General features: G+C 41.3%; 1 protein-coding gene across 2 annotated transcripts in view; it reads left to right on the plus strand.

Moving 5' to 3' along the window:
* The first annotated feature begins 839 nt into the window (after nucleotides 1-839).
* Nucleotides 840-24292, plus strand: part of TTF2 (transcription termination factor 2) — a 46440-nt gene continuing 22987 nt past the window's right edge. For both annotated transcript variants that reach the window (XR_004960938.1, XM_036272671.1), the window contains exons 1-8: nucleotides 840-875; nucleotides 956-1058; nucleotides 3077-3163; nucleotides 18208-18274; nucleotides 19368-20369; nucleotides 20950-21064; nucleotides 21663-21845; nucleotides 23846-23973. Coding sequence is in view for 1 of the 2 variants with exons in the window: in XM_036272671.1 (XP_036128564.1) it covers nucleotides 848-875; nucleotides 956-1058; nucleotides 3077-3163; nucleotides 18208-18274; nucleotides 19368-20369; nucleotides 20950-21064; nucleotides 21663-21845; nucleotides 23846-23973 (1713 nt within the window). In the remaining variant the exon portion in view is untranslated. The remainder of the gene's footprint in view (nucleotides 876-955; nucleotides 1059-3076; nucleotides 3164-18207; nucleotides 18275-19367; nucleotides 20370-20949; nucleotides 21065-21662; nucleotides 21846-23845; nucleotides 23974-24292) is intronic.

Consider the following 24292-nt stretch of genomic DNA (forward strand, 5'->3'; position numbering starts at 1 on the left):
CCAGGTTGTGGGCCCAATCCCGGTGGGGGTCAATGAGGCGGCCAATCCAGGTTCTCTCTCATAGATGTTTCTATCTCTCTCTACCTCTCCCTTCCTAAAATTAATAAAGAAAAAAAAAAACACTAAAAAAAAAAAAGATTATTGTGGGGTCCTTTATGTCTGCTCTGTGACAGTTGTCAGCTCACCACGCAGCTTTAAAGGACGTCCCCCGCACTCTAACTTGCCCCCGCCGCTCCAGCACCGCAAATTCTGCGGCTCCTCCTGCGGGGCCGCTTCTGCAGGCCTGTCCTGCCCAGTGACCGTGGCCGAGCGAGGCGGCAGAGTACCCACGAGCGCCGAGCCGGCTTGGGGATGACTGGGAAGCTCGAGGAGCCCTCGGCCACCGGGAGGTGGGAGACTTCTGTGCAGTTCTATTCGCAGTTTGTAAACCCTCGTTTCCTCTAGGGCCGCCTCCGGGTCTTAAGTGGACACTGGAGTCGCCCGGGTCTCAGTCCCGCCCGTCACTCTTCCGGACCTGCAAAGCGAAGCCTCCTTTTCCCGGAAAGCCCACCCAGCCTCAACCCCGCCCCGCAGCTTCAGCCACGCCTCCTAGCCAAAGGTCCCGGCTCCCACGCCTCTTAATCTCAGATTTAATTTCGGCGCGCGCCGAGGGCTGCTATGATTGGTTGGTGAGCGAACCTCCCGTGTGATTGGCTAACTATAGTTAGAGGGTGGGGTCAATGCCCGGGGTGAAATTACGGCGGGGAGTTTAAGACTACGGGAGGCTGATGGTGATTGGTTCCTGAGGACAGACTAAAGTGCGGAAGCAGGTATTGGGGCGGGACTTCGTGGAAGAAGAAAGAAGGTGATGGAATTAGTCAGGTGTCCAGAGCACGGTGAGAGGCCAGGGGTCCTAGGGTCCTCCGCGGTCTGTCCATCTATCGTTGCGTAATTGTTGCCAACCTTCTCTACTCAGGGACCTTCTGCTTTCTGAAGACCGGCATCCGCGATGGCGTGAATAAAGGAAAGAGCTTCTACGTGTGCCAGGCGGACAAATGCAACTTCGTGCGGGCCACCGAGTAGGTCCCGAGCTGGGCACGATTCCCTTTGACCGCGCGGGGCCTCCGGGGAGGAGCTTCCTGCTCTCCGCGCCCGGCGTCACCGGGACTTGGAGCGGTGGGGCCCCTGGTCAGCGGAGCCAGGGTCCTTCCGGTAGTTGGTTAACCTAGGACCGCGTGGCGTGTTGGGGAGACGCTCCGCTCCTGCTTGCTTTGTGACCTGAGGCTGGTTACTTACCCCCTCTGGGTCACCAAGAGCTGTATAATGGAGGCTAGGCGGCATCTGGATCCTTCTGGTCCTTTCCAGCTGTGGGTTATTTGTCAGGCCTGGGCATGTTGGACAGTCCCTGCCTACCACCTTGTTTAAGTGAGGACCTTCATAGTAGAAAACGGTTGGTCCTTGTTTTATACTAGTTTTAGGCTGAATTGGTTTTTTAATATTTGAGGTTAAAACACCCGATTGGCCCCATCTAAAAATAGTATTGTCTTAATGAAGTGGTGTTGCTAATCCAAAAAAATAAGTTACTTTAGGAATTAACACTGAAAGAAAATCAGATACCTGATTCAGATCTCTAGTTTTACAAAATAGAAAGCTGAGATCCAGAAATATTAGGCATCTTCTTTAAAATGAGAAAAGTTAATACTAGTCTCAGAGTATTAATGTTTCATAGTGCCAGCTGTCCATAGTCTCTAGCGAACTTGAAAACTATCACATCATTAAACATTTTTTCCTGCTCTTGACTGAAGTTTGTAAAGAAAAATAACGTTTCTCCATACCGTGTAAAGCACATAGTTAATATCAACTAGAAAATAAAGTGTTTTTCAAACACGTGTATTAACTTTTCTGAGAATATATTATCTTAGCCCTCTAATAAGTTTTTTAATTTAAAAGAAATTACTGGGATCCACTTTAATTGAATACAAAATGGTTTTGAGTAAAACTGTCAAATCTTGAAATAGATGAACCAACAAAAAGTAAGCTATCAACAGCATGTTACCTTATATTTTACTCTTTATTTCTAATTTCTATACTGAGCTTCTTAGGTTCCATATCTAGTTCAAGTTTTATGAAACAAAAGCATGTTCATGTTAGTAAGAATTAATTGCTATTGGTGGCATAAGACTCGGTTGTACATTAAAAGGAGCATATCCTTATGTGGAGTGCCGTTTATTTTTCTTTTTAAATACGTTTTTATTGACTGTTTAGAGAGTGAGAGATATAGAAACATCGGTGTAAGAGAGAAACATCGATTGACTGCCTTCTGTCGGCACCCTACTGAGGATGGAGCCTGCAACCTGGGCATGTGCCTGGGCATGAACCTGGACCTCTCAGTCCATGAGAGGATACTCAATCCACTGAGCCACAGTGGCTGGGCTGGAGTGCCATTTATACAAAAGTACTGCTACACTAACTAGTACAATAATATTTCACTTGAAGACAGTAATTTGATAAAGTTCATCTATTTGGAATATGTCTGGTAACCAGAATATAAGCTAAATAAATTTAAAAAGTGCCAGGCAGGTCATAGGAAAGAAAAGTACTTCACTTAAAGCTGTTTACTCACAAATGTCAAATTCTCTCAGAAGAAGAATTTGGAGGAGAGGAATTGGGTTTATTCCAAGAATGAACAAATTAGAGTGTATTGGTACAGTAGGCATATGAACAACACTAAGTGACAGCAAATAGGTTATTAAAGAAAAAAGGTGATGGAAGAACCTGGAGAGAATTCGCAGCCAGTCTTAGATACTTCAAGCAGTCCTGGTGTCTCACAATGTAAAGGTCACATACCATTTTAAACTTGAGTCATCAGGAAAAAGATACTTATGGTCATGCATTATTGGGGGGAGTGGGAAAGATGAAAGCTGTGGACTCTACCCAGAAGAGTGCACATTGACATAAAAATGTATGGGATTTACAACCTTGGTGGAGGTCATACATGGACTCTTAAGTTTAAAACCCATAGTTTGGATTTAATTTTAGGATGTTAACTTCTGTTTTTTGCCTCCTAAAACAAAATTTCAATTTTTTTTCCCTCTAGCATTCCTGTTTCTTGTTGTTTATTGCATGAGGGCTTTGTGGTGGAGCTTCAGGCCTTACTTCTACTACAGGGCACAAAAGAATATAGGTAAGTGTCCAAAAGGAACATCTAAGTATTTTTGCTTTTTTTTTTTCCTTGTCTGGAAGAGTTAGAGCCAGGTATGTTTTCCTAGGATTGACAATTCTTTAATACTTATTATTTTTAAAAAAACAATACTTTTATATGTATTGAATATCTTCTGAGATGTCAGTCTCTCACTGCTGAACAAAATTTCAGGATTAACCTGTTCCACCTTTATTTCCCTTTAACTCTTAAGTAGCTAATAACACCAGCTACTAACAACAGTCATTAACCTGCACTGACTTGTCAACTTTCTCATTCTGGTGGTAGAATGAGGTAATGTGTAAAAATGTCTAACTATATGTTAAAGTACTCAATAAATGTTAGTTGCCCATTTTATGAGAACTCAGAAGAATGGCGGGAAGGTCTATATAGATGACAGATGGTATTTGTCATGAGTATTTAAAGATAAGTAGGAATTCACAAGGAGTAAGAAAGGGGTCATATTTAACTGACTAATATCCTGTGTTAGAGTACGGAGGCATGAAGTAATGGAATTACAAGTATTTAGTTCAGTAATAGTTTAGCATATGTTTGTTTGAGTAGAGACCTCAGAAGATAAGGCTGGCCAGGAAGGCAGGGACCAGGTGTGATGGTCTTGATATGATCTTCTGTGCAGTTTGGAATTTATATGTTCTAGGTTGATTCCCCCCACTCCAATAGAGGCATTCAAGTGCTGTCTTCACAGTTTTTACATACCTGAATACTGCCTATTTTACTATTTTTATTAATTGAGTTATGCATGCAATAAGATGTGCAGATCTTATGTGTTCAACTGGTTGAGTTTTGAAAGATGTATATATCCATCCTTCTGACCAAGACCCCAGTCAAAATACAGAGTAGTTCTTTTACCCTATCAAGTGCAGTTAATCTCCTCATCCACTGTATGTATTCTTTTTTTTTTATCCTCACCTGAGGACATTTTTGCATTCATCTTCAGATAGAGTGAGAGGGAGAGAGGGAGGAAGAGAGAGAGAGAAACACTGATGTGAGAGAGATACATCGACTGGCTGCCACCCACACAACTCCAATGGGAGCTGGGGACGAACTGCTACCGAGGTACATGCCCTTAGTGAGAACCGAACCTGGGTCTCCCTGGACCATGGGCTGACACTCTAACCACCGGCCAGGGCCTGTATGTATTCTTTTATTGTCTGACTTTTATGTAACAGTATCTGTGAAATTCTCCATCTGGTTATATTAGTAATTCATTCATTATTATTGCCGAGTTGAATTCTATTTTATGAATTCCACAGTTTGTTTCATGTGTTCATTTGCCATCTGTGTATCTTCTTTTTTTTAAATCCTCACCCGAGGGTATTTTTCCATTTATTTTCAGACAGAGTGGGGGAGAGAAAAAGAGATGGAGAGAAAAACATTGATGTGAGAGAGACACATTGATTGGTTGCCTCCAGCACCACTCCGACCAGGGCCAGACACAGAACTGCAACCAAGATACATGCCTTTGACCATAATCAAACTTTGATTTGTGGGCTGATGCTCCAACTGCTGAGCCAAACCAGCCAGGGTTGTGTATCTTCTTTGATGAAGTATCTGTTTAAATCTTTTGCCCTTTTATTTTTTATTGAAAATTTTATTGAGATAATTGTAGTGAAATCCCCTGTAGACTTTACCTAATAGTAAAATTTTGCAAAATATAGTATAATTTCACAACTAAAGTATTGATATTGGTACAATTCACTGATCTTATTTGTAAAGATAGTTACACTAATTTGTGTGTGTATTTATATATACATGTAGTTCTATATAGTTTTATCACATGTAGTTTTGTGTATTCACCACAACAGTCAAAATATTGACAGTTCACCCTGGCTGGTTTTGCTCAGTGGTTAGAGTGTAAGCCTGCAGACCAGAGGGTCTTGGGTTTGATTCCAGTCAAGGGCAGGTACCTGGGTTGTAAGTTTGAACCCTGGCCCCAGTCGGGGTTGTGTGGGAGGCAACCAATCTATTATCTCTCTCTCATCCATGTTTCTCTCTCTCTCTCTCCCTTTCCACTCTGTCTAAAAAAATCAGTGGACAGCCCTGGCCGGTTTGGCTCAGTGGTTAGAGCGTTGGCCTGCGGTCCTGAGGGACCCGGGTTCGGTTCCCGCTAAGGGCACGTACTTCGGTTGCAGTTTGTCCCCGGCCCTGGTTGGTCGTGTGGGTGGCAGCCACTCGATGTGTCCCTTCACGTCGATGTTTCTCACTCTCTCTCCCTTTCTCTCTCTCCCTCCCATTCTATCTGTACAAAAAATGGAAAAATATCCTTGGGTGAGGATAAAAAAAAAAAAATCAGTGGACAAATATCTTTCAGGTGAGGATTAACAAAAATAAATAAAATTAAAAAAAAGATTGAACAGTTTGAGCACTATAGGATCCTTCCTTTTGCCCTTGTATAACCATACCCACCTCACACCTGCTGTCCCCCCATTCCTGGCAACCATGAATCTGAGTTCCATTTCAAAAATATTACATAAAAAGAATCATACAGTATGACTTGTGGGGATTTTTGTCTATTTTTTTTTAATAGTTTTTTATTTTATTTTATTTTTTTTTATCCTCACCCGAGGACATTTTTCCATTTTTTGTTCAGATAGAGTGGGAAGGAGAGAGAGAGAGAGAGAGAAACATCCATGAGATAGGGACACATCGAGTGGCTGCCACCCGCACGACCAGCCATGGCCAGGGACAAATTGCAACCAAGGTACACGCGTCCTTAGTGGGAACCAAACCTGGGTCTCTCTGGACCGCAGGCCGACGCTCTAACCACTGAGCAAATAACCGCTGAGCCAAATTGGCCAGGGCAATTTTTGTCTATTTTTTAAATTGTGTTGTCTTTTGCCCTGCCATTGTGGCTCAGTGGTTGAGCATCGACCCATGTACCAGTTGCCGGTTTGAGTCCCGGTCAGGGCCTGTGCCCAGGTTATGGGCCCGATCCCCAGTGGGGGGCATGCAGGAGGTGGCCAGTCAATGTTCTCTTATTATTATTTTTTTGTTCAGATAGAGTGGGGGGGGGTGGAGAGAGAAACATTGATGTGAAAGGGATACATCGAGTGGTTGCCACCCGCACAATGCGGGGACAAACTGCAACTGAGGTACGTGCCCTTAGCGGGAACTGAACCCGGGTATCTCTGGATCCAGGCTGACGCTCTAACCTCTGAGCCAAACTGGCCAGGGCAATGTTCTCTCTCATTGATGTTTCTATCTCTCTCTCTCTCTAACATCAATAAAAAGAAAAAAAATTAAAATAAAAAGGTAGGAATGAAGAGATAATAAATCCATTTAAAAAAAAAAAAAGCCCGGTAAGTGTGGCTCAGTGGTTGAGGGTCCACCCATCGGTGCTCCAAGAGGTCGTCAGTTTGATTCCCGGTCAGGGCACATGCCCAGATTGTGGGCAAATCCCCAGAGGGGGGCATGCAGGAGGCCGCCAGTCGATTTTCTCTCTCATTGATGTTTCTATCTCTCTCCCTTCCTCTCTCTAAAATCAATAAAGAAAAAAAATTTTTTAATTGTGCTTCTTTATTATTGAGTTGGAGTTCCTTTATATATGCTCTATACAAGTTCTTTAGCAGATGCTCTATACAAGTTCTTTAGCAGATATATACATATTATGAATATTCTCTCCTGTTTGTGATTTTCATTTTCTTACTGTCTTTTGAAAAGAAGTTTTTAATTTTTATAAAGTTCAGTTTGTTATATTTTAATGGTTTGTGCTTTTTGTCTTCTGTCTGAGGAGTCTTTGCCTACCTAAGATCACAGATTTCTCCTGTAGTTTCTGTAGTTTTACTTATGGCTTTGTTTGTTTGTTTAGTGTGGTTGATCTGAAATTAATTTTGGGTTATATTAGCGATAGGAATAAAAGTTTATTTTTCCATGTAATATTGAATGAATGTTATGCAGTTGTTTCAGCACTGTTTTTTGAAGACCTTCCTTTCTCCATGGAAATGCTTGTAAAAACATCAGTTGATCACCAGTTGTGGGTCTGTTTCTGGACTTGCTAATCTGTTCCATTGATCCCTTGGCCTATCCTTATATAATCAGATAAGATAGTGTGAGTCTTCCAACTTTATTTTTCAAGATTGGCTATTTTAGGTCCTTTGCATTTTCATATACAATATAGAATTAACTTTTAAAATTTACTCAGAAAGCCCTATTGGTATTATACTGAACCTATATAGATCATTTTGGGGAGAACTGACATTAATATTTATTTTCCAGCCCTGGCCGGTTTGGCTCAGCAGTTGGAGCTTCGGCCCGTGGACCAATGAGTTGTGGGTTCAATTCTAGTCAAGGGAACGTACCTCGGTTGCGGTTCATCCCCAGCCCTGGTTAGAGTTGTGCAAGAGGCAACTAGTCAATGTGTCCCTCTCACATCGATGTTTCTCTCTCTCTCCCTCTCTTCGTCTCTCTCCTTCCCACTCTATCTGAACAAAAATGGAAAAATATCCTTGAGTAAGGATTTAAACAAAAACATTCACCTTCAGTCCATGAGTATGATCTACTTATTTATGACTTTAAAAGTTTCTCTTAGCACCTAGCCGATGTGGCTCAGTGGTTGAACATTGACCTATGCACCAAGAGGTCACCAGTTCGATTCCCGGTCAGGGCACATGCCCAGGTTGTGGGCCAAATCCCCAGTGGGGGGCATGCAGGAGGTGGCCAATTGATATTCTCTCTCATCTGTTTCTATCTCTCTCTCCCTCTCCCTTACAGTCTCTTTAAAATCAATAGAGAAAAATATTTTTAAAAATTTCTCTTAGCATTGTTGAATAGTTTTTATTATGGAGTTCTGTACCCTTTTTGCTAATTTTAGTCCTCAATGTTTATGATTTTTTTGATGCTGTTATAAATTGAATTTTTAAAAATTTCACTTTGTAATTGTTTTCTGCTGATTTAGTGGGGCTGGTAAGCTTCTACTACATGAAACATGGCCCTCTACCATGCAGAAACACTGTTCTAGGTGGTAGGAAACCACTGAAGAATTTTTGATCCAGTTTGCGTTAAAGGAGAACTAACTATGGAGAATAGAATAGAAAGTAAAGACAGTGGAGGTAAGGGGACCACTGAAATTAATAGCTACTATTGAATGCCTACTACATAGCATATTCATTATCTCTTATTGTCATAGATTCTGCTATGGTAAGTTTCAGTGTTCCTATTTTATAGACAGATCAGGAAATATTTAGAGAGGTTAGGAAAGGAATCTGAGTTCCCATGAGTATGAAGTGACATTGCTGGTATTCAAAGCTAGTGAAAAATGGTCTTGGATTGAGGCAGTGGCAGTGGAATTGGATGTGCTTAGACTGCAGAAAACTTGCTGAAAGAGAATTGATAAGACGTATTTCCTGGTAGGGCACTGAAGCATGTTCTTCACTCCTTTCTCATCAGGAATCGTGATCATGGTAACCCTGGGCAACTTTCCTGGGTTTTGAGCATGCAAAGAGGCTGCGTGTCATGCATTGGTGTTTGGCTTCTTGTCAGTACTCAGTAAATGGTCGCTAAGTTGGGATTTATGGGTCATGAATATACTGTTAAGCAAGATAGGAGGGAAGGGTATCATTAGTAGAGGACTGGGATGTGATCACGTGGAGATCTTTGATCATGTCTTATGTGTACGTGAAACCACCTAGAACAGTGAGTGTGCAGCTCTGAAGAGAGGCCTAGGCTAAATATAGAAATTTGAGGACTTATTAATATTTTTCATGTAAGGTAGGTAAAGCTGAGAGGTGATCATTATTTTAAAATAGAAAAAAAGTATGCTTTTTTTATTCTTTTAGCCCAAATCTAGAACACTATTACTAGGAGGTACTTACTAGAGCTTTAAAAAGGTTATTTTAGCCCGGCCGGTGTGGCTGAATGGATTGAGCATCGTCCCATGGACTGAGAGGTCCTGGCTCAATCCCCAGTAGGGGATGTGCAGGAGGCAGCCGATCAATGTTTCTTTCTCACTTTGATGTTTCTGTCTCTCTCTCCCTTCCTCTCTCTCTAAAACAATCAATATAAATATACTTTTAACAAAAAAGTTGTTTTAGGATGAACAAAATACAGTTCTGTTATACACAACACTTAAAAACAAAAAAAACACATGTATTCAGATAGGTGGCACAGGCTGGAAATTTAAACAGAAGTAGATAGGCCTATGGATGATGACAGTAAATGCATTTGCGGATGGTAACAACATTTAGCCAGAACTCCTGTACTCCGGAGAATGACCTTAGGGAATACAGCCTTTTCTTCCCCAAAACTGGGTTTTGTTTTCAAGACTTTATATTCCTGAATTAATACCATTATGTTTAAAGCTTAACCTGAATAGGACAGGTGCAGCAGAGTAATGGAGGGGAGGTGGGAACTGAGTTGAGGCTAAGATGCCCCTTTATACCTTGGAGTGGAACTGCATTTGTGTGCAGTTCTCCAACTTCAACACCAGATGGTACCACTCACCAGTATTTGCATTTGACTGGCCCTTTAGCCCTGGCCCTCTGTTGGGCAATGCAAGAAGCTATGATAGTCTCTCAGTAGAACCACAGGGAAGAATCCTTGCCTTGACATGAGTGATTTACCACATAAAAGTGACACACCTTGATTTACAAATGTGGACATTGTCATTGAGGTCCTGAGTTCATGTTTTCTTTTTTTCCTTCCCACCCCTAACCCTTTTTATTCTCAATGATATAGGGTCCAAAGGTATGGAAATACTCTTTTGTCTATAAATAGTAATAAAAGTTTTAGTTATTTAGTAACTGGTTATAGTGGAATGTTAAAAATATTTTTAGTAACACTTGAATCTTTGTATATCTAGAAAAGTCCATGTGTGGTTACTTTTTGGGTAAAATTGGTGTGCAGATTATCTAGCCCAATGATAATTATCTAAACTGATGACAGAGAGGCATTAGGGCATGAGCCAGAAGGACCTCAGGCCCCAACAACCCTTAAAGAAACCCTATCAATAAGCCCCTACTTAGTAGGTGCTATAGAGTATCATTCACAGTGTTGTACAATAGGAGTAATCCTTGTATGTAAAACATATTAGTTCTTTGTAATATGTGTAGCAGTTACTTTTCCCATTTTGCTTTTTGTCTTAGAATTTGCTTATAGTGTTTTTACCATATGGAAATTTAAAACTTATGTAGTTGAAATTACTGAATTCTTTATCTCGGCTGCAGGATTTTTTTGTCATGCCGAAAAAACCCTTCACTTTAGGATTACAAAGATATTCATCTGTTTTTTCCCTAGGATGTTTACAGTTTCATATTTTACATTTTCGTTTTTGTTCCCTCTTGGATTTTAGTGTAAAAGCAGTGAATCTATATTCCTAAGTGCCCTATGACAGAACTGGGCATAAATTGGATGGGTTCAAATGCCAGGTGCTTCTGTGACTTTAAGACCTATAGGAAGGGATTATGGCTAATGAAGGTTACTGAGAAAGTGGAGGAATTCATACATGAACTTTACCTTGAATGACCTTTAAAATTTGAATAGAGATAAGGATAAGGAAATGTTCTAGGCTGTAAGCAGAGGTGTGGATATAGGAATAAGCCCCTGTGGCCGCAGGAGTAGACTAATGATTGCTGTTATTAGGTCCTTAATATGGGTCAGACTTTGATCTGATTCTTTTATCTTCACAGAGATCAAATGAGGTAGATATTAATTATTATTATTATGTTACCATTTTACAGAAAAGTAAACTGCCACAGGAGCCAGTCAAATAAGGTACCTTTGTTTTCAGAGCTAATTATGTGGTAGGGCTAGGATTCGGACTAAGGGAGGATGGTTGTGGAACCTGAAAGAATCCCAGCCTAGCTGACAATGTGATGTTGAGTTGGACAGTCAGCCTTTAGTAAGAAGAAAGGATTTGCCTTTTGATGAAGAAGCAGAATTGAAGAGGTCTGGCTTCCTCTAGCTGGTTTCTTCATCGTTATTATTTATAACCTATATCTTGGAAAATAATTAATATACTGCAAGAATTATATTCTTCTTCATCGTGGAATCAATATTTGCTTTCTCTATGAGAATATAGTTCCATTGCTTTCTTTTTCTTTTTTTTTTTCTTGACTTTAGAGAGGAAGGGAGAGGGAGGTAGAAACATTGATGAGAGAGAACATTGATTGGCCACCTTCTGCATGCCCTGCTCTGGGGATTTGGCCCACACCTGGGCTTGTGCTGTGCCTGGGAATCGAACCAGCGATGACTTCGTGCATGGGTTGATACTCAACAACTGAGCCACACCACTGGGCTCTTTTCTTTTTCAGTTTGTTAATTCTCGCCTAAGGATATTTTTTCCATTGATTTTTTAGAGGGAGTGGAAAGTAAGAATGGAGGGGGCGGGCATCATTTGGTTGCCTCCCGCATGCACCTGGACTGGGGCGGGGGTCAAACCTGCAACCCAAGTACCTGCCCCTGACCAGGAATTGAACCTATGACCCTTTGGTGCTGGGACTGACACTGTAACCACTGAGTCACACTGGCCAGGGCTACACAGCTTTCTTTGTTAGTTTATAATTTAATAAACATAGCAAGCTTTTTAACCTAAATAAAAACAAGCCCTTCCATGTTGATTTTAATAAAAATGTAAGTAAAAGCATTTTTAGCACTGTGCCCAGCACATAATAATGTTTAGTATGTAACGTTTTCTTCTTTCTTTCTCCAAATCTTTCTCTTCTCCTGTAACTCTTCCTGGCTTGGGCCATAAAATTGATACTGTTTATGAAATGTTCTTTCAGGAAAGATTTCAAGTACTTGATGTGCTTTAAACAACAGCAGCAGTTTGTTCTTGATTTATTTTGGTTAATAGTAGTACTCCCTAATAGTGGCCAGTATTTTGAATTTTTATGCATTCAAAACAGTTCAGAAATTTTAATTTATATGTTCAATATAATATCCTAATGTAGTGAGAAAAATGAAAGAGACTATATACTTTTTAAAAATTGTGGGCTTGAATGGGAAAATTGTGAGGTTGTACTGTACAAGAGGGTCTGAACCTATTTTCTTTTCAGCTTGACTTTTATGGAATACTTGTCTATATTGGGTTTCTTATCTTTGCTTATATGTCCACGTAAAGTAATGGCCTTGAGGGATCAAGACCTGATCAGGATTCTTTTTTATTTATTTTTTCTGTTTTATTTTTTTATTGTTGAAAGCATTACAGATGTCTCTCTTTTTTCCCCATTGACCCCCTTCTTCCCGCTCCCACCCCCTCCATTTTCAATTAGGACTCTGACTGTTATGATTCATGTTGAGTATCATGGGACTAATTTAAGAAGTTAGAAAAAGAACAAGAAATTAAACTGAAGAAAAAAACAAATAAGGACTTAATGTAGGCAAAAGTTGAATTTAATGAGTTGAAAAACAGCAAGAGAACTAATAAAATCCAGAAGCTAAATAATGAAGAAAAACAGAAGGCACTAATCCACAATATGAGAAATAAATTACCCTACAGATGTACTAAAACACACATGAAATGACATGTGCATAAGATTATTTGTTGTGACATTGCTTTTAGTAATAAAGGATTGGAAACAACCAACATGTCCATCAAGAGGTGTCTGGTTAGCCCTGGCTGGTTTGGCTCAGCCGTTAGAGCATTGGCCTGCGGTACGGAGAGACCTGGGTTCAGTTCCCACTAAGGGCGTGTACCTTGGTTGCAGTTTGTCCCCAGCCCTGGTGTGGGTAGCAGCCACTCGATGTGTCCCTTTCATGTCGATGTTTCTCTCTCTTTCTCCTTCCCACTCTATCTGAACAAAATATCTAAAAAAAAAAAAAGTGGTGTCTGGTTAAATAATGTCCACATAGTGGAAAACTGTGTAGCTGTGTATAAAACTGCAGCTGTAAAAAAAAAAGAAAGAATATATATATATGTAGTATGTAGAATATAGTGAGGGGATATTTTTTCACTGCCATTTTATAGTTTTGATAGAATATTTTACCTATTTAAACAATTAAATATGTATTTTTAAAAAATCTTCATCTGAGGATATGTTTTGTTTTGTTTTGTTTTATTGATTTTAGAGAGAGAAAGGGAGAAAGAGAAACATCGATGTGAGAGAGAAACATCAATCGGTTGCCTCCTGTTTGTACCCCCACTGGGGATTGAACCCACAACTTAGGTATGTGCCCTGACTGGAAATCGAACCTGCAACAATTTGGTGTATAGATGACACTCCAACCAGTTGAACACTCAACCAGGGCAAAATATGTATTTTTAAGGCTTTTATTTAACTGACTGAATGTCCTTGAGTTCTTTTAGTTAAGGGAAAAAAACAGTTTTATTCAGCAATACTTAACTATTATGAACAAAAGGCATAGTTAGAAATAAAGAGATCATTTGTTTATTTATTTTTGGTTAATCCTCACCTGAAGGTATTTTTCCATTGATTGTTTTTAGAGTGGAAAGAAGGGAGGGAGAGAGAAAGACAGAAACATCGATGTGAGAGAGACACATCAATTGCTTGCCTCCTGCACCTTGGTGGGGGATCGAACCTGCAACCCAGCTATGTGCCCTTGACCAGGAATTGAACCCGTGACCCTTTGGTCCTCGGGCCAACACTCTTAACCAAGGAGCCAAACTGTCCAGGGCAAATAAAGAGATTGCATATGGTTATTGCCTTCTAGTTATTGAAAATATAGTCAGGGAAATAGGTACAAATACAACTAAACACACACACACAAATACAAAAGCAGTGCAATGGGTGAAGAAGGAAGGGATTGTGGGAAAACCCTGTAAAGGGATATTGAAGGATCTGAAGGACTTTAACAACTGGTGATAAAGGAGATGGTGGGCAAACAGGGATAAAGAGGGTATCCTTTGGGTGGAGGGAGACACACAAAGTCTGTGTGGCTTACCTTGTGAATGGGCGCAGTGTAGCCTTTTCTGCATAGCTAGAGCATAAGCTGTTCTTGGGTGTGCAAGGATCATCTTGCATTGGGATGTAACACTGTATTCAGCCTTTGTATTTAGTGGAAAATTTAAATATATTTGAAAATATATACAAAAATAGACAGTATAGAATAATGCAGCACATGAGCTTCAACAATTACCAGCTCATGGTTGATTTTGTTCCACATATACCCTACCCACTCCACTCCCTAACTCCTGCCATATTTTAAAACAGATTCCAGATAACATACTTTCTTCTATAAATATTTTAGTATGTAACTTTGAAAGATATGGACTCTTGTTTTTTAAACTAGTTGGAGTATAAATTTCTATTAGATTCATGTCATAAATAATTAATTTTTAGTGGTTTTTGTTTTGTTTATATCCAGATCCAAATAAGGTTTACTAGTTGTAATTGATTGATATTTCTTTTAAGTCTCCTAAGTTTCCCCTCCATCTTTTTAAAAAATTTATCATTATTGTTGAAAATATTACAGATACTTTTCCCTCTATTGACCCCCTTCACCCCATGACTATTCTGTAACAATCAATTTGTGCTTCTTAACCCCTTCACCTTTTTCACCCCTCCTCCCAACCCCCCTCCCATCTCACAACCAACAAAATGTTCTCTGTATCTATGAGTCTCTTTCTGTTCTGCTTGTTCATTTTGTTTGTAAATTCAAATGTTGTTAGCTGTGTATTGCCATTTTATTCATATTTTTTATCTTCTTCAAGAAGATCCTTCAACGTTTCATATAATACTGGTTTGGTGGTGATGAACTACTTTAGCTTTTTTTTATTTGGGAAGCTCTTTATATACCCATCGGTTCTAAATGATAGCTTTGCAGGATAGAGTAATCTTGGTTGTAGGTTCTTGCTTTTCATCACTGACTATTTTTTTCCTCTCCCTTCTGGCCTGCAAAGTTTCTTTTGAGAAATCAGCTGATAGTCTTATGGGAGCTCCCTTGTAGGTAACCAACTGCTTTTTTCTTGCTGCTTTTTTTTTTTATCCTCACCCAAGGACATTTTTGTAATAATCTTCAGATAGAGCAGGAGGGAGAGAGGAAGGAAGAGTGAGAGAGAGAGAGAAACGTTGATGTGAGAGAGGCATATCAAGTGGTTGCCACTCACACAACTCCAACTGGGGCCAGGGACAAACTGCAACCGAGGTACGTGCCCTTAGCGGGAACCAAACCCAGGACTCTCTGGTCTGCAGGCCGACGTTCGAACCGCTGAGCCAAACCCGTCAAGGCTGCTGCTTTAGTTTCATAGTTGTAGGACTTCCATTCAGCTCAATGTCAGGCGGTTCTGAATGATGGTTGTTCTGTAGTTATAATTTTGATGCACTTGTGGGAGGAAGTGAGTACCGCTTTTACCTACCTTCCATCTTGACCAGAAGTACCCCCTTCATTTTTTTTCTCTTGTAATTTGAAGGAATCAGGTTGTTATACAGCTTTTCCCACTGTCAGGATTTTGCAGATTATATCTGCATGGTCTAGTTTTATGTGTTTCTCTGTTGTTTGCATTTCTATAAATCACTCTTTATATCTACAGGTTTGACCAGATTCAGGTTAGTGTTTGTTTTGGTTTGGCTTGGTTTTTTGTTTGTTTTATTTTTAACCTTTACAGGTAGTATTGTGGCTTCCCATCAGGGACACACTGTCTGGGAATCTCTCTTCTTATGAATTTAGCAGCCACTGCTGTTCAATGTCTTCATTTTAGTCATTCTTTACAGAGTAAAAATAAACCAGTGCATACTCTCTGGTTACTATGACATCTTGATTCTTTCACTTTACAGCCCTGTGCTATATCCTGTGCAATAGAGAATTTTTAAAGGCATATATAAGAGTAATTAGTTTCAAGTGACCTTTAAAAACCAGTATCAAGTAGTTGTAAAATGTTTTCTTGGCTTAAAAACAAGTTTATCGGGACTTCCGGTCAAGATGGTGGTGTAGGTAAACACCGTATCGCGTCCTCCCACAACCACATCAAGTTACAACTAAACTACAGAACAACCATCATTCAAAACTGCCTGAAATCAAGCTGAATGGAAGTCCTACAACTACGAAATTAAAGCAGCAGCCACATCCAGACTGGTAGGAGGGACGGAGGCGGATGGGCTGGTCCAACACCCATGTGTGGCGGATAAAAATCAGGAGGACACGTCGGCTGGGAAGGTCCTCCCTGAGGACTGAGGGGTTCCCGTCCCACATCAGACGTCCCGCTCAGAGTTCCAGTGCCAGGAAGAGAATCCCCATAACTTCTGGCTGGAAAAACCAGCGGGAACTGAGGCTGAGGGAAGCTGAAGCAGTGGGAGCCCCAGGCAGCTCCTCTTAAAGGGCCCGGGCAGGGACTTATTGGACTCGCTCTCTCTAAGCTTAGAGGGGAGGCAGCTCGAGGGGTGCCAGAGGCATATGGGGTAGAACTGAGCTGTTTGGCACTGGAGCGACGGGTGGAGAGGGTGCTGTCAGAGGCCTTTGTTCCTTTGGTGAGCCCTTCTCTGGGGCGGCAGACAGTCGCCATATCTGGGACTCCAGCAACCTGGCTCACACTGGTAGCTCCGCCCTGCTGACTCCCTGAGGCCCCATCCAACCCAACTTTCAGGCCCACCTAAGCTGTTGCCACTTGCTTAACCATAGGATTGGCCTGTCTTGGATTGTGCTTCAGGTTTTCCTAAATCCTTTCAAACAAGCAGCATCTGGTATCAGCTAGCCCCATACCTCTCGTTAAGTAATACACAGAAACAAACACAGGGAGGCAGCCAAAATGAGGAGACAAAGAAACAGGTCCCAAATGAAAGAACAGAACAAAACCCCAACAAAAGAACTAAGCGAAAGGGAGATAAGCAACCTAACAGATACTGAGTTCAAAATACTGCTTATAAGGATGCTCAGCGAACTTAGTGAGAACCTCAGTGAACTTAGTGAGGGCCTCAAGAGCATAAAAAAAGAGCAGTCAGAAATGAAGGATGCACAGTCAGAAATGAAGGAGGCATTAACTGAAATAAAGAATAATTTACACAGATTCAGTAGTAGAGTACGTAAATCCAAGAAGCAGACCATCGATTTGGAATATAAGGAAGCAAAAAACGCCCACTCAGAACAGCAAAAAGAAAATCCAAAAAAATGAGGATAGTATAAGGAGCCTCTGGGACAACTTCAAGCGTGCCAACATTTGCATCTTGGGGGTGCCAGAAGGAGAAGAGAGAGAACAAGAAATTGAAAACCTGTTTGAAACAATAATGGCAGAAAACTTTCCTAACTTGGTGAAGGAAACAGACATACAAGTCCAGGAAGCACAGAGAGTCCCAAATAAGATGAACCCCAAGAGGCCCACACCAAGACACATCATCATCAAAATGCTAAAGGTTCAAGACAAAGAGAGAATCTTAAAAGCAGCAAGAGAAAAGCAGTTAGTTACCTACAAGGGAGTTCCCATGAGGCTGTCAGCTCATTTCTCAAAAGAAACTTTGCAGGCCAGAAGGGAGTGTCAAGAAATATTCAGAGTGATGAAAAGCAAGAACCTACAACCAAGATTACTCTATCCTGCAAAGTTGTCATTTAGAATCGATGGCCATATAAAGAGTTTCCCAGACAAGAAAAAGTTAAAGGAGTTCATCACCACCAAACTGTTATTATATGAAATGATGACGGGTCTTTTTGAAGAAAAAGATAAAATGTATGAACAAACAAAATGGCAATGAATACATATCTATCGACAATGGAATCTACAAACAAAATGAACAGGCAGAACAGAAACATTCTCATAGATACAGAGAACATTTTGTTGGTTGCCAGATAGAAGGGGGGTTGTTGGAATGAGTGAAAAAGGTGAAGGGATTAAGAAGTACAAATTCATTGCTAGACTGACAAACCTCAAAGGGAAAGGTGTTGGGGGGTGGGAAGAAATAAACCATAGAACTTATATGCATAACCAATGGACACAGACAATAGTGTGGGAAAAGGCAGGAGGGGGGCAGGAATGGGGAGGAGGTGGTCAATGGGGGGAAAATGAGGAACGTCTGTAATACATTCAATAATAAAGATTTAAAAAAAATAAAGAATAAATAAAAATAAGTTTATCTCTTGTTTTAGTGGATTTTCACAGCCTTGATTAATTGTGTTTTATACTTCATTAGTTTGTTCTTCCGATGCATTAGAAGTAAGGCCGAGAGGAAGCAATGGTGTGGACATATCCCATGGCAGGTAGGAGTTATTCACCTATTTTCAGATCTTCTCTGTTAACACTGTTTAATCTATGGTATCACCCGAAAAGACCTTGAAGTACAAATATAAATGGTTGGTCTTCATAATACTATCTCTGAAAGGTGGTTCTTTTCTTTAAGGAAGGTAGACCCTGTTGGGACTTTTAATTTAAAGGACTGTTTGATTACATTCAAGATTTAATTAACTGTCTCCTATTTCACTTACCTAAATATTTTCCAAGGTCTTAAAAAAATATAGTCAAAATTCTCCTACTCAGGGAAAAACTTAGATTTACTTGACTAACTTCAGCATATTTTTACAGATTAATATCTCTTTGATATTAGTATAAGCTGAGTATAATTCTAAGCTCTTAGAATACGAGCACTAGGAGAGATCCTACAGGTATCCATTATGTGAGAAACTAAGCCTAGGGAGGTGAGGCAACTTATTTTGATGGAGGGATAATTTGAACTTATGATTCTAGACTCTCGCAGTGAAACCTCCCTAAAGCCAAATCAAGTAAGCATAAGACTCTATTTTGGTTTTTTTGAAAAATTAATCTTTTTTTCAATCCTGAGGATATTTTTCCATTTATCTTCAGATAGAGTGGAAGAGAGAGAGAAAAAAACATTGATGTGAGAGACACATCGATTGGTTGCCTCCTGCTTGACCCCTACCAGGGCAGTGGACCAAACTGCAGCTGAGGTACATGCCCTTGACTGGAATTGAACTGGCGACTCTTTGGTCCCAGGGCTGATGCTCTAACCGCTGAGCCAAACTGGCCAGGGTGAAAGTTCATCTTGAGCAAACAGTTTTTCATGAAAAGTATATATTGTGTCACTATATCTCCTTGAGGCCTGGAAAGCCCAGCTCATGGACAGAGAGATGGAACCAAGCATTGCAAGTACTATTAAGAAACAAATACTTAATGAGTTTGGCATATAGTCTTTTCTAGAGGCAGTGATGGTCCTAAGCATGTTCAGAAATATTAGACTGCTTTTACTCTGTTTCCATTTCTTCTGGAAAAAAAGGTATTCTAGACATGAAGTTTGTATTAATACCTTATATTAAAATTATGTTCTTTGTCCTGTAGGATCCTAATTCCAAAGAGCATTCTATAACCAGTAAGTCTCAGCATGCATCTGCACCACTCCATTATCCTTCCATCCAGCAGAGAAACCCGTTCAAGGTACTGGACAAGAATCAAGAACCATCTCTGTGGAAACAGTTCATCAAAGGTGAAGATGAGAAAAAGATGACTGATAAGAAGCAAAGGGAAAAGATAGACCCACTCTTGGGTCAGAAGAAGGAACAGAATCCTGAATCTAACTGCTGGATGGAGAAAGATCTTTCATCTGGCCTGGTGGTAAAGGAAAAATTGGCAGGTCAAGAGAAGCCGCGAGGGGAGAAAACAGAGCTTCGGTGTGAAGCAAAGGAGACTGAAGAGAGGCACAAAAGAAACCCTTTTGAGATTCAGTCCAAGCAGTGCCATGGTAATGAGCTGAGAAAACCATCTACGTCTCCTCAGGAGAAACCAAATGCTGGGAGTCATGTCCAAAAAGAATCAGAACCTCAGAGAGAAAAGAAAACCAAGCCTTTGCCTCAAATTGTTCACAGCCAAAACCCAATGAACAAGCCCCTGGAAGCAGAACATCTCAGCAAGGAGCAGCCCAAGAGCTGGGAGGCTAGAGAAACAAAGGCAAAGGATGACCCGAGCACACAGACCACCCAGAAGAGGCTGCCCCAGGGGCATGTCCAGGCACAGTCAGAGCCCCGTCGCGCACCTGCTCCGAAAGGACCGGCCGCCCAGTCTGTGCCACCAGCTGCAGGGCCTTCCCTCAGAGAAAGGCGAGAAGTGGACACAAGCAGTGATGACAGTGAGGAAGATGATGTTGTTTTTGTTTCCTCTCGGCCAGGGAACTGCTCAGTCTTAGACGTGATTTCAGACTCACAGAAGAAGGAGAACCTTCCATTCCCTGGTCAAACTGGGCAAAGAAAAGTGTCTCCTGCCTCAGGTGTTTCTAAGAAGGTGGTAGAACCCTCAGACCCAGCAGCCCAACGTGCATACCTCACAACACAACTGAAACAGAAGAAGGTAACTGCTGCCTTGTGTTGTTTTGAAGGTCAGAGCTCTGCTTACTATGGGAGACCTTAGGGACTCCATAAATGAGTTAAAGATGTTAATGTGAGCAAAGTTTTATAGGTGGGTGTTTATATCTGCCTTTTCCTATGTTTGTATTTTCAGGATTGGTAAGTCAGCTGGGTTGAAAAAAAGAAAAGTTTTGGTTTTCACACATATAGTTAAAAGACCATAATTTCAGAGTTTTAGCATTTTAGGGTTTTTTGTTGTTGTTGTTAATTCTTACTTTTTTTCCATTGATTTTTAGATAGAGTGGGAGGGAGGGGGAGAGAAAGAGAGAAACATTGATGTGAAAGAGATACATTGATGGGTTGCCTCCAGCACAACCCAACAGGGGCTGGGGATGGAATCTGCAACTGAGGTATGTGCCCTTGACCGGGAATTGAACCCGACACCCTTTGGTCCACAGGCTGACACTCTAATCCTCTAACTGCTGAGCCAAACTGGCCAGGGAAGCATTTTAGGTATTTTAATCTGAAGCTATCTTTCTAACAACTGGAGAGGAGTGATCCATTTTATTGGACCTGTTTTTCAGAGCACACTGGCATCAGTGAACATTCATGTTCTTCCAGACAAAGGTCAGAAGTTACTTAAGCAAATCCAGGAGTTGGAGGAAACACTTGGTGCTCTCGCCCTCTCTCCAGAGCAAGGTAAAATGGGCTAGGCCCCAGAACTCGGGGTTTGCATGAACTTTACAAGAGACATTCGAGAAAGCATCTTGATAAAGAATGTTGACTCCTGCCCTGGCCGGTTTGGCTCAGCGGTTAGAGCGTTGGCCTGCGGTCCGGAGAGACCCGGGTTCAGTTCCCGCTAAGGGCATGTACTTCGGTTGCAGTTTGTCCCCAGCCCTGGTTGGTCGTGCGGGTGGCAGCCACTCGATGTGTCCCTTCACGTCGATGTTTCTCTCTCTCCCTTCCTCTCTCTCTCCCTCCCACTCTATCTGTACAAAAAATGGAAAAATATCCTCGGGTGAGGATAAAAAAAAAAAAGAATGTTGACTCCTTTTATTATCTGTTTCTGAGCTTCCTTTTAAATTACACCTGTAATTTATAAAAACTTTCTCCTGTTTCCTGTGGACTCAACTCTCTTTCCCGTTATTTTATGCACCTGTTTAAATGCTACACTCCAGGAAGCCTTCCCCAGCTCACTGGAATGGTGGTCATCCCACTCTCTCTTTTCCTCACCTCACACATATAATTCCTCTACTTTTCTGAACTTTAATTTGTTCTTCCCTTGTTTGTTGAACAGGCATTGATGAGAAGAGTAACACTAAAGTACCACAACAGAGTAACTTCACCAGAACTACCACTGTCCCTCCCCACTTGGTGCCACCCAAACCTCTCCAGGGTCGGGCTGTCCAGCCTCTGGGTTCGCTAGGACTGGAGGCTGCCTGCCAGGGAGCTGCTGGACAGTCCAGTCAGTGCTACGGAGGTAAGATCCAAGGGCCTGGCCCCGTTGTGAAGAGCTACACCTAGGAGGTAAAATTCTGCCTAGCACATGTGTCTGTGCCCACATGAAGGGGGAAGCCATTCCTGAGTTGTAAGTTGCCTATGTAAGAAGGATTGCGATGCTGGGCTGAGCTTTGTACAGTGTTGTTTAGATCTCTGTGAGGGCAGACACTGTGTCTGCCTATTCACAGACCTTGATCAGTCAGCCCAGTGGCCGGCAAATAGGAGTCATCTACTAAATGTGAATGAAAACTTGAACTCACATCATGATGAAGTAGGTGGGCCAGCAGATATATTTGTATTCCCTCTGTGTGTTAAGACAGAGGAATGTCATGACTGAAGACTGGGAGCCGATAGACTCACCAAGAGCAGTATCACCCTACATAGCTGAGTGTTTTCATCCTGAGCTTCCCAGAAAACGATGACTTTAGTAGTAACTGCAGAATGAGGATTCCAAGGGAGCCTCAAATACATAATGGGATCGGTTGGAATGCTGATCATGAGACAGGAGCTCAGGTTGGCTGGCAGTGACCAGCAAAGCTAAAGCCAGTTTTCTCCCAAATGAGAACTAGTGATAAAGAAAGGGAAAAGTAGAGAAAAAAGCAAATGGGAAGAAAAAAGGAGATAGGGGAGAAAGTTGAGCAGTAGTCTGAAAGGGGAGAGAGAAAACATATTTGTTAAAGTAGCATAGTAGCCTGGCTGGTGTGGCTCAGTGGTTGAGCGTCGACTCATGCACCAAGAGGTTGCCAGTTCGATTCCTGGTCAGGGCACATGCCCAGGTTATGGACCCGATCCCCAGTATGGGGCATGCAGGAGGCGGCCATTCGATATTCTCTCTCATCGATGTTTCTATCTCTTTCTCTCCCTTCCTCTCTCTCTCTAGCATCAATGAAGAAAAATAAATAAAGTAGCATAGTAGTCATGGCTGCATAGGAATGTTTTGAGAATGTTACTGTGTTACAGGATCATCCATACTCATAATGGTGACTGAGTCACCTAGAGGAAAATTAAATTATATTAGATTATTATTATTTTATTTTTTATTGTTAATCCTCACCTGAGGATATTTTTTTCCATTGATTTTTAGATAGAGTGGAAGGGAGGAAGGGAAAAAAAGAAAGAGAAACATCAATATGAGAGAGACACATCGATTGGTTGCCTCCTACGTGATCCCAACCGGGGCCAGGGATTGAACCTGAAACCCAAGTACATGCCCTTGACTGGGAATTGAAACTGCAACCCTTAGGCCTGAGGGCTGACGCTCTAACCACTGAGCCAAACCGGCCAGGGTTATATTAGATTATTAAGGTCAGGAAGCATGTAATGGTTTGGAAAGAATTATATTAAAATAGTTTTCCTTTCAAAAATATTTTAACATTTAAATGGTTAATCTAGAAACCTCTTATTTGAATACTTCATCCCTAAAATTGCAAGCAGCTGAGGTGCCTGCATTGGTTAACTGACTTCACTAGACGTTCTCTAGAATGAGTGGGCACCAGCAAGAAGTATTCCCTGGTGCAGGGCAGTCAGCTCGTGACATGCGCTCCAGGGTGGGCCTCTCTGTTGCCCAAGCCTCACCTTTTCTGTACTAACTTCTTTGCGCCCAGCCCCAGGGATCTTTTCTTTCTAAAATACTGATGGCTTTATCTTTTCCTCTGCCACCTCTTCTAAGCTGGAATAAACTTACCAAAAATATGATGGTTTATCTTTTCATTTACTTTCTATTATTTTGTCCTTTATTATGTGATTTTTAAAAAACCAGACAAATAAACAGAATGGGGTTAGAGGAGCCTGTGGGGCTAGAAGAATCTGGAGGCAGGAACTTTTAGTTCAATATTGTATGTCAGCTATAATCGAAAATAAATTTAAAAAAATTTTTAGTTCATACAAATCCATCGTTTGGCAAATAACAATTGCCTTTTTACAGCGATAGCCAGGACGTGATACTTGTGACACCTTTAGGTAACACCTCTCTGTATACAGGCCCTAAGAACCAAGGTCACCTTCACACCGTGCGGAAAATCATAAGTGACGCCATTGATGAGCTGCATCAATCACTTGAGACATGTCCGGGTGAGACAGCTGTGGCAGAGGATCCAACTGGGTTGAAGGTGAGCCAGGGAGTGTCCTATGACAGTGTCCCAGTGACCACTGTGAGACGGCTCAGAGGAGCACCATTCTGATGTGCTTCCTACAGATAATGCTTTAGTGGCTTCCCTTGCATTGTTTTCTCCTTTTCTGTTTAGCAGTGAGAAATGAAAAAAACACTTTTTTTTAAAGTCATAAAGTTATACAGTTAACCTTGCACAGCACAGTTTGAACTGCGTGGATCCACTTACACTTAAAATCCAAATATAAATGGACCCACACAGTTCAGATCTGCATTGTTCAAGGGTCAGCTGTGTTTTTGATCCGTGGCTGGGAATTGAT

Source organism: Molossus molossus, unplaced genomic scaffold, assembly GCF_014108415.1.
Source record: "Molossus molossus isolate mMolMol1 unplaced genomic scaffold, mMolMol1.p scaffold_m16_p_20, whole genome shotgun sequence".
NCBI classification, from domain to species: Eukaryota; Metazoa; Chordata; class Mammalia; order Chiroptera; family Molossidae; genus Molossus; species Molossus molossus.